At 45.0% G+C, this 10,661-nt stretch overlaps 1 protein-coding gene across 2 annotated transcripts; it reads left to right on the top strand.

Moving 5' to 3' along the window:
- The first annotated feature begins 397 nt into the window (after positions 1–397).
- On the top strand, positions 398–10,430 carry adpgk (ADP-dependent glucokinase). Of its 2 annotated transcripts, none has more exons than XM_084450743.1 (8): positions 398–612; positions 1,669–1,900; positions 2,960–3,185; positions 5,690–5,752; positions 6,284–6,404; positions 6,688–6,884; positions 7,360–7,458; positions 8,751–10,430. In XM_084450743.1, exons 2-8 carry the CDS (start codon positions 1,683–1,685, stop codon positions 9,309–9,311), a joined length of 1,485 nt encoding a protein of 494 aa, XP_084306869.1. In that variant the 5' UTR covers positions 398–612; positions 1,669–1,682; the 3' UTR covers positions 9,312–10,430. The 2 variants fall into 2 exon arrangements, with proteins under 2 accessions (XP_084306869.1, XP_084306868.1); XM_084450742.1 differs by having other exon boundaries at positions 8,748–10,430.
- The last annotated feature ends 231 nt before the right edge of the window (positions 10,431–10,661 follow it).

Below are 10,661 nucleotides of genomic sequence, written 5' to 3'. Positions count from 1 at the left end.
GGGTGGGGGGAGAGAGAGAGAGGCAGAGAGGGAGAGGGTGGGGGGAGAGAGAGGGATAGAGAGAGAGAGGGATAGAGAGAGAGAGGGAGAGAGGGTTGTTGTTGACTAACTGACTTTTCTTGGTAGCTAAATAAGCTTAAACTCTTACAAATGCTTAAATGTTCAAGAACATACACACCCAACAGCAACAATAACAATTCATTAGAGTGTCTAAAACAAGCTAATAAACCAGAGATCTCAAGACATGCTGGTACACCAGGTGTACAGTAGGGGGCGATATGCACCTTAACGCTGGTCTGGGACCCGCCACTAAACCCAAAGAGGAAGAGTGTTGGCCAGGAGGTGCTTAGTGGAAAGTTTGAGACCTGAACACCTGAGACTCTAGATGAGCTTCCTCTACTCCTGGTAAGACAGGGTTGGTTCATTCAGGTCCCTCAACACCGAGCTGGGACCCCGGATGAGGAGGAATCACAACCACTCTGAGCAGACAAGCCACCGCTAGCTAGTTAGCAGCTAATGCTAGCTACCTCCTAGCATCCTCCACCCGGTAACGTTGAATTAGCCGCTAACATAGCTAGCTAGCTAGCCTGGCTGCATCAACTGTCTCTCTGGGTGAGTGGGTTCCTCAGCCTACCTTAAAACCAACCGGTTATTCTGTCTAATGTGATATTAATGTGTGGAAATCGAGAGAGATTAAGACAATATTGTGTTTTCTGAGGTTAAAGGCTCTGGGTGGGAATGCTGTCTGGTGGGAAGAGTGTACATGTTGCTTTACTTGAGATAATTAACGTTTAAGTTGATCTTCTGCTGGCTAGGGTTAGCTCAGGGAGGAGCTAGCTCATGCTAACTAGCTAATGCTAGTGAGATAGATGGTGTTCATTCATGTTAGCATGCTAACTTAGCTAGCATTAGCTAATGTTAGCAACTAACTTTCAATTGCTCAGCTTAATAATGTAGGCATTCATTCATTAGCTAGCTATCGCAACTACCTGATGTTAAGGTCATTTTATTGTATTGCTTATGTTAGCTGCAGGACAGAAGTGTTTAGTGTAGCCTAGCTAGCTAGCTCATGCTAGCTCATGTTAGCCACTAGCTCTTTAGTGAATGAGCTGGTTAGGTCACGTCAGCAGTAAGATGACTACGTCACATCAGGGGTTCTGGGAACTTCAGATGAGATAAACTTCTAAGGCAGGATGGGACTTAACTTCCTGCAGTGGCATGCTCTGTTTCAAGTCACTCCTTGATTGATTGATTGATTGATTGATTGATTGATTTTATTAGGGATATAACAGACGGTAAAAATCCAAGGGATAACATGCAAAAGGTATAGGTCCCTGATGGCTTAAAAACAGGACAGTCACACATAACATCCATACATCCCCCTAAAACAATAAGCAACAAAAAAAACTTTAGTTGACAACTACATCATCGACATCCTTGAACTGACTGTTGCTAACGTTAATGCTAGTCCCAGAGGAACTTATTTTGCTAGCTTTTGTTTACAATTTTAGGTTATTCTACCTGACATACGCCTATCTAACATCATGTCCTATCTTGTTGCCCACACTTAACATGAGTCATCTCTGTGTGTGTGTGTGTGTGTGTGTGTGTGTGTGTGTGTGTGTGTGTGTGTGTGTGTGTGTGTGTGTGTGCGTGCACTCATTGCAGGAGTCGTTGGAAACATGTGGCGACAGGCTGCTACAGTTGCCCTCTTGGCCTTTGCTGTTGGGTGCTTCTATCAGAGCGGCCCTGACCTGCCAGGACAAGTCCTCCAGTACTTCCTGCCTCTGCTGCGTTCGTCTCCTCCCAGCGAGCCCGGCGCCCTGGAGCAGGTTATCTCCACCGCCTGGGAGGCCCTGATAACCGCCCCTACTCGACAGTGGGGCAGAGTGGCCGTCGGGTGAGTCTGTTAGGGGACTGTGTTGTGGACGTTTGTAAGGAGAGTTGGTAATGTATCGTCTTCAGAGAGTCAGCGTTTAATACTAGAGCTGTCAGGGTTGTGTGTGTTGCTCATTTCATTCTTTGCACGTGAGCTCACGTTCGTTTCTCTCCACGCATCGGTCTGGAAACACTCCCATTCAAACCCATTCATACCTGCAAACTCAGCTGCTCTCCACTACAATCACTAGTTTTTTAGCATCAACCAGTTCATTCACGTGAATCTTGTAGATCAGGAGAGTTTTTAAAAGCTCATTGTGGAAAAAAAGTCGATAGTGTGGACTTCCAGCTGCTCAGAACGATTTAAGTGGGCGGGAGTGCTTACCTTGACAGACAAACTCCTTCAGCCAATCAACAATACAGATGAAACGTGGCCGGAAGAACGGCAAAAACGTCTTTTCCGTGGAGAAACTCCGCTAGTAGTGAATACTCTTGTTGTTCTTTAGTTGTTGTTATTGAGTCTATTTCTGCAATAACTGCACTTCCGGCTGTGTTTATTCTGCTAACGTTAACATTACCGCTCATTGCTTTATTCTACTAGTGTAGAATGTAACACTCTACTGTTGTATTTCACGTCATGATCTACGGGAACCAATCAGGGACTGGGGGCGGAACTCCAGTTAAAATGCAGTCTCCTGATTGGTGCCCCATTTTCTGGGAAAACTCAAATCGTTCTGGGCTGCTGGAAGTCCAGACTCTATGGTGAAAACTACTTTTTTTCACAATGAATCTGTCTCCCAGGCTAGGGGGGGGTGTGCAGAGGGGGGGAGGAGGGAGGACTGACCAGTAGGCGCTCTGTGCGCAGGCAGAGTTCCCCCAGGCTAGGGGGGGTGTGCTGAGGGGGGGGGGGTCAGCACAAAGAGCTCTGGTGTCAGATCTCACTTAAGAAATGATGAGTAAGAGAGAAGCTCTCTAGAGTTTACAGATCGCCTCGTTCATGTTATCAGGTTCCCTATTAGCATCGGGCTGAAATCCCAATGAAGTGTATAATTGGTTTGCGGTTGCTGCTCCTTCCCTCCAGGGTGAATGCGTGTGTGGACGTGGTGGTGTCGGGGGTGGGGCTGCTCCAGGCGCTGGCCGTGGATCCTGGCGTGGGCCGTGACCACGAGGTGCTGCACTCCAAAGAGGACCTGAGGGAAGCCTTCATCCACTACATGGGGAAGGGGGCGGCGGCCGAGCGCTTCTTCAGCGACAAGGAGGTGTTTCAGAGGATCGCCCGGTCAGCTGCAGAGTACCCTGGGGCTCAGGTGAGTCACACCAGCAAATCAATCAATCAATCAATCAAAACTTTATTTGTATAGCACATTTCATACCCAGAGGCAACACAATGCGCTTTACAGAGAACAAGGGAGGAGGTCATACGACCCACCCCTACATATTCCAGAGGGAAGCAAAAAAAACAGTAATCGCCCGGGGGCCAGATAAGTGAGCTGTAAAAATTCTTCGACCCTTCTCAACAAGGCGATCGAGCTTTGTTGCACATCAGTCTCTTCAGACCAGGGAGCTTGTAGGGTCATTTTTATAGGCGTAAATGTAGACAATAAAGTAGACGGCATACATGTCATGAGATGCATAGTCAGTTCATAGCACCAGATGCAGAGTCAGTTCATAGCACCAGATGCATACAATCTCAAACGGACACACAGACTGAAATGTCATGTCCATATAGAAGTAGTTGCACTGCTTAAAAACAAGAAATCACAAAATTCGCAATACAAAAGCCTTTAATTAAATAAAAAATCTACATATTTATAACCAACAGTGAAAACATATACCCTCTTGAAAGATTGAAAGTATTCATCTCTCCTTAGCTGGTCCCATGACTAGTTTACCTCCGCAAAAAAACTAAGAATCATGGGTAGTCAGATCGACTGGTCCAAACTTTGTAAATACTCAACCTAGGTTACCTAGGTTAGCCGTCTCCCGCCAACATCTTTTCCTTCTCATGGGATCCAGCCCTGTGAATCTCAGCCATGGCCGGTGTGTAGCGCCCAGGGGGGGGACGCCTGGCTACCAGAACAGCATCACAGCACATCACAGACCCCTTTACACCTGGTATTACATGGGTTCTGGTTCTGGATCATCAGATTGCAGTACGATAGTGTTAAACCACATGAAAGTACAGGTGTAAATACAGGCTACACATGTTCATGCGAAAAACATTAGTGATTGTGTTGTCTTCAATTATACATAGTTTAGGATTGCAATTCAATAATATTTGTATAATTAATATTTATAATATATTTTAATAATTGTTTTGATTATTTTACAAAGCTAGAGTGCTGTCTTTCCAATAATAGCCCCGATGCGCCGGTGCAGTTCAACTGTTGTGCGCCCGTCTCCGGATGCAGCGGTCACTGAACCAGTAGGCTGATAGCATCCCGTTCATCTTTTCTTTATTTAATATTCCCTACTGACGCTACTAAATATGACGGGTGGAATCCACTGCTACCTTGACGTTCTTGTTTGGGCATGCTTGACTTCTGTCTCAACTAGGGTTGCAATATTACAGGAATATTCACAAAATCCCCATGGGAGTTAACAGGAAGTAATGTGAATTAACAGGAATAAGATGGAAAACAGAATTTATGCTTGTTAATTCCCATAAATTTCCAATTTATTCCCGTTAATTCACATTAATTCCCGTTGGGAATTTGGGGAAGTTTGTGAATATTCCTGGAATTTTGCAACTGTACTTTCATTTTTTCTTGACAGTTTCTGTGTGCGATTCCTGTCCTGTGAGTCACAGGTTTACACCCTCTCATTTTTTCTAGGGCTGTCACAATCACGAATACACTGACGATTAACAACAATATAACCATGGTTAACCGTATAATCGTATGTGTGTGTGTGTGTGTGTGTGGTGGGGGTGTTCTTGAGTTAAGTAAGTAAACCTATTATCCACTGTGGATAAAAAACTGAACCCATTGAGTATTCTGCATAATAATCAATAAACACTATAAATAAAAAATTGCAAAAGCATAGAAACATAAAATAAAAACGATGAATTACAGAGAGAATCTGAGGATCTTGGCTGTCTGGCTGTGTTTGGCGCTCCCTCTGGAGGGGGGCATACAGAGAAGGAGATGGAGGAGCTACAACACTAAACACACTACACACTGACCAGGAGGGGGCAGGAGCAAAGAATAGAGAAGCTACAACACTAAACACACTACATACTGACCAGGAGGGGGCAGGGGCAAAGAATAGAGAAGCTACAACACTAAACACACTACACACTGACCAGGAGGGGGGCATACAGAGAAGGAGATTGAGGAGCTACAACACTAAACACACTGTCCAGGAGGGGGCAGGGCCAAAGAATGGAGGAGAAAGCTTCTAACCAAAAGTATCAGCTCCAGTTTGACATCAGGATCCAAAGAGCAGCATATACAGCCCTGTCAGCAGGTCAAAGTTCATTCTGGTCATATACAGCCGTCTGTCAGTAGGTCAAAGTTCATTCTGGCCTGTTACTACAGCGGGTGGGTTCTAACATTCCGTCGCTACTCTATCCACAGAATGACGCTCTTCCTCATGAGAACTATGAATGGACGTCATTTTATTTGTCCCAATTATAGTGGATTACACCAACAAGCTCAAACACGTTTGTAAATAGAATGTGATGCCATAACTGTGTGGCTTTCATACTTGGCCAATGACTTACAATTAATCTTTGTTTTTCTAATATGTTGAGAAGCTGTCTGAGTTTGATCCCAGTTTGTCACTGATACTCCTAACTCTGTTCTTTTAGTTGTATGTTGGAGGAAATGCTGCTCTCATCGGACAGAAACTTGCCACTTATCCTGATGTAATGGTACGTCCACAACCACTCTACTCTTCCCTGTATGATGCAACCACTAACATGAAGCTGGTCTGATGCTACTGAGGGCTTTGAATGGACCTCGGGATTCAAAATGTTCAAGTAGAGTAATTCATCAACAGAAATGTGTTTTTTTCTTCATGGTCCGTGAAACCTATTCCGTTAGGGTATAATTAAACAAGATATTAGAACTAAAGATTGTCATCCAAATTATTCTTATTTGGCCATTTCGGATCCTGAAATGTGATTTTGTATCCTTGCTACTCCTGTGGATCCTTGCTACACATACATGTCTATCCTACTACAGTAGATCTTAAGGTTACAACTCATATGTTGTGGGAAATGGCACACCCACCACTTTCAGCGTCTCACATGCTATCAGTTAGCCAGACTGGTCCAGCCATATTGATCAGCTCTTTGCTCGGCCTTTGATGCGCGTTTTGATAAGATGTCACCCCATATCTGCACTCAGAGAATGATGATTTCTGCTGAACGTGGCATCGTTGACACCCTGGTTCTGTTTAGGTACTGTTATGTGGCCCGATCGGACCCAAACTGCATGAGATGCTGGATGAGCAGATCATCGTACCCCCTGAGTCTCTCCAGGAGGTGGATGAGTATCACCTTATTCTGGAGTACAAAGCAGGTGAGAAGCAACATGGGGCAGGTGGAACACTATTTAGCAGATAATGAGTTTTTCCAATATCAAAGAGTAAATATTGAATTACAATGTCAATCATTTTACAGCCCCTTGTCAAATGTTCCCTTTGACAAATGTTTGGAAGATGTTATGTTTGCATGTTATGGTACGCAAATGATAGATTCTCCTCATAGTTGATTTGTAGGTCATTGCACTCTGGTGCAGCATATGATGTGTATTTTTTAATAAACATGGTACCTCCTTGGTTTGTTCCTCTGCCCGTCTGTAGGTGAGCGCTGGGGCGCGACGGTGGCTCCCCAAGCCAACCGCTTCATCTTCTCCCACGATGTCTCCAACGGGGAGATGAGCGCGCTGAAGACGTTCGTGGCCAGCCTGGAGGACTTCCAGCCAGACCTGGTGGTGCTCTCTGGGCTGCAGATGATGGAGGGGCAGGGGAGGCAGGTCTGGGAGGAGAAGCTCAAAGAGGTGAGCTGCAGATGATGGAGGGGCAGGGGAGGCAGGTCTGGGAGGAGAAGCTCAAAGAGGTGCGCCGCAAATCCCACAAGGACAGAAGACGATACGCTTGGCTTTTCAACTGGGTCACCTGCGTCAATACCGCTTATTGTAAACTCGGCAAGCTGAAAGCCACATTCAAAATGAATTGGTGCTGTTCTTGTGCCAAACATGATACTTTTTTTTCATTTTGACTTTTTAAAGCTGCAGTGTGTACTGTAACGTTTTTGATACTGTTTTGATATTCATACAGTATTGCTATATTGCTTTGATAAATTGAGGGATAAGACTGAACTCCTGTGAAAACCATGTTTTTGGAGACCATTGCTTGGCTCTCCTTCAGTAATTATAATGACTAGAAAAGGTGCATTTTCTGGACTAGGCCTACAGTATGTATCTCTTTACCAGGACTAGAGTTAGAGACACTTTTGACTGGTTTGCTTTTCAGGCAGTGGTGTCCATTTCGGAGGTACGAAACCAAGTCCCCATCCACCTGGAGCTGGCGAGCATGACGGATAAAGACTACATGAACAGCATCATGCAAGAGGTAAATGTGTAGGTTTAACACGTAGGCCGACAGTAGATGAACCAGAACCACTAAACCCAAATCCGTTGCTGCAACCAGCTGATCGTTTATAGGAATTCAACGACAACAGAAACCTCGGGTGTTTAATATCGTACTTTTCATGCAGCGTCATGTTGTTTAACACCTAAACTCGTACAGTATCTCCCCATATTTGAGGCGAGTTAGCTACAGAATTGTGAGGTGGCAAGTTCTACAATATCTCATTTCATTACCAGTGATAATATGCCTTATTTTGGTCATGAAGTGAATTGAAGATGACATCATCATCATCATCATCTTCATCCGCTTATCCAGGGTCGGGTCGCGGAGGCAGCAGCTCCAGACATATTTAACCATTTTAAAATATAATGTGAAATGGTAGTGAAATTGCATTCTAAAAAGACAGCGATGGATTATTTTGGTTGGTGAAACTGATGTATGGCCGTCGGTGAGGTTTTTTCATTACCGGCCACCTTGACGAGGAAGCTTAAACGTTGACTGTGGAACCGTGGCGTGGTTCACGCTAGGGATGCACGATATATCGCCAATCATTTCGGTATCAGCCGATGTTAGTCATTTTTTAATATATCGGTATCGGTCCGATGTGAACAACCGATAATTATTTCAGTCTAGCTGTTGTGTGTGTCGTTTTTGAGACTAAACAATGTGGTAAATTTATGATTTATCGGCTTTTCCAAATGTTTTGGAAATAGAGACTGTTTCCCTGTATTTTTAAGTATTTATAACGTTTGATTATTATAGAAACTTGTTTTTATACAGATCATATCGACACCGGTAAATATTGATTATCGGCCATGATAGCAAGGTTAATATCTGTTAGCAGTATTGGCCAAAATGTTGATACCGGTGCATCCCTAGTTCATGCTGATACAAGCTAGGTGTCCTAGTTCATGCTGATACAAGCTAGGTGTGCTGTGCTGATTCCTAGTTCATGCTGATACAAGCTAGGTGTGCTGTGCTGATTCCTGGTTCATGCTGATACAAGCTAGGTGTGCTGTGCTGATTCCTGGTTCATGCTGATACAAGCTAGGTGTGCTGTGCTGATTCCTGGTTCATGCTGATACAAGCTAGGTGTGCTGTGCTGATTCCTAGTTCATGCTGATACAAGCTAGGTGTCCTAGTTCATGCTGATACAAGCTAGGTGTGCTGTGCTGATTCCTAGTTCATGCTGATACAAGCTAGGTGTGCTATGCTGATCCCTAGTTCCTGCTGATACAAGCTAGGTGTGCTGTGCTGGTTTTCCCTGTTAGCAGGTGATGCCCATGGTCACCTCCATCGGTCTGAACGAGCAGGAGCTGCTGTTCCTGTCTCAGGCCGGCTCCGGGCCGCACGCCGAGCTCGCCTCCTGGGACGGCACGCCGGACGTGGGGCGCGTCAGCGACATCCTGCTGTGGATCCTGGAGACGCACGGGCGCAGCGACCCCGAGGCCGAGGCTGACCTGACGCGCATCCACTTCCACACGCTGGTGTACCACGTCATGGCCACGGTGGACGGGCACTGGGCCAACCAGCCGGCCGCCGTGATGGCCGGGGCGAGGGTGGCCAGCACACAGGCCTGCGGCCTCCAGGACATGGACGTCACCAAGGTGCTTCTGAAAGCCCCGCTCGCGTTCTACAGCTCCGCCCGGGAGCCCAGAGAGACGTTGTCCCTAAACCCGGCAGACCCGGTCACCGTGTGGCACCGTGGAAATGTGACCTTTTACCTGACGCCAGTGCTGGTCTGCAAGGAGCCACTCCGGACAGTAGGGCTTGGGGACGCCATCTCGGCTGAGGGACTCATGTACTCTGAAATGAGGTCACAGCTGCCAGTTTGAGCTTAAATTTGTGTCACACTCCCTTCAGAACATTTGGTGTTGAGTGCCATGTCTCAGCACCCTAGTGATGTCACCCCAGTGTGTCTCAGCACCCTAGTGATGTCACCCCAGTGTGTCTCAGCACCCTAGTGATGTCACCCCAGTGTGTCTCAGCACCCTAGTGATGTCACCCCAGTGTGTCTCAGCACCCTAGTGATGTCACCATCTGGCTTATCCTTCACTAGTCAGCTTATAGCAAAGCAGTTGTTCTGGGATTTTATCATTTATTTTGTTTTGCATGAATATTTTAGGTGCCGTGTCTTGAGATGAGTCCCTGCCTCCAATACACTCCTTATTTGGTTGCATCAAAGTCCATTGAAATTAAATAAACCAAAGCTACACAGTCCATGTAAACCCCAAGCTAAAACGAGTCTTTAAAATGTGGTACTACAAGTATGTTATGGTTATATAGTGTTTTAATGCATCTCAAATTATGAGATTAATTTCGAACAGTGCTTGACTTGGACTAAAATAGCTGCCGTTCTCAGCGTTACTGGTTATATTTAGGTGCTGGAACTCCACAATACTTTTTATCTGATATTCTCTGAGAGGTGCAGGAGCTCCATCAGTAGGAAGCAGTCGCTGGTTCTCTGCTCTGGTGAGCTCCTGACAAAGTTAAGCACTGATTTCAAACCCGCAGGTTGTTGAATAAGTGTGATACAGAACTCAGCATTAGGCTTGTAGACTCAGAATCACATTTTAGGTGATAAATTAATTGTATTTGTTTATTTTTTTGGGGGGATGGATGTTTTTTTATTGAATTTGAATGAATTTTATTGACTATGGCAAGTTTTGATATAAGTTGCAAAAGTGGATCTGTTAGAGGGTGCTTATTATCACGCCATGTAAATATGCAAAACGATGTAAACAGTGACCTTGAAGACATTCTAGAAATGTTGATATTATGTGTGACTTATAAATTGAGGTATTCTATCCAACTTTCTATCCAACAATTATGCAGGTATGGCCCGATGACATCCACGGCCTCCAAGATGCTCACAGCCTGTGTTTTGCTTATTGATAAAACAACGGTGATTATAAAGCATTGACAGCCTTTTCAACAAGCCATAGCACGTCAGAACCCATGTAGATCACTCGTTATGATTAGATCATACTGAATTTAAGGCCTTTTAACACAACTTTGTGGCATGTTTTGATGTCTTGAACACACTACCATCAGACAACATGCATCAGGCTTTCCAACTTGTCTGACCTCATTTTCAACATTGTAAACGACACAATGTAACATATTCAAACAAAAGGGTGCACATCTGCTCAGATCTTGGTTATTTTATTGCAAAAATGATACAA

This window comes from Borostomias antarcticus, assembly GCF_949987555.1.
Source record: "Borostomias antarcticus genome assembly, chromosome: 16".
NCBI lineage: Eukaryota > Metazoa > Chordata > Actinopteri > Stomiiformes > Stomiidae > Borostomias > Borostomias antarcticus.
The sequence above is the reverse complement of the archived record's forward strand: the minus strand, read 5'-3'. Positions and strand labels throughout refer to the sequence as shown.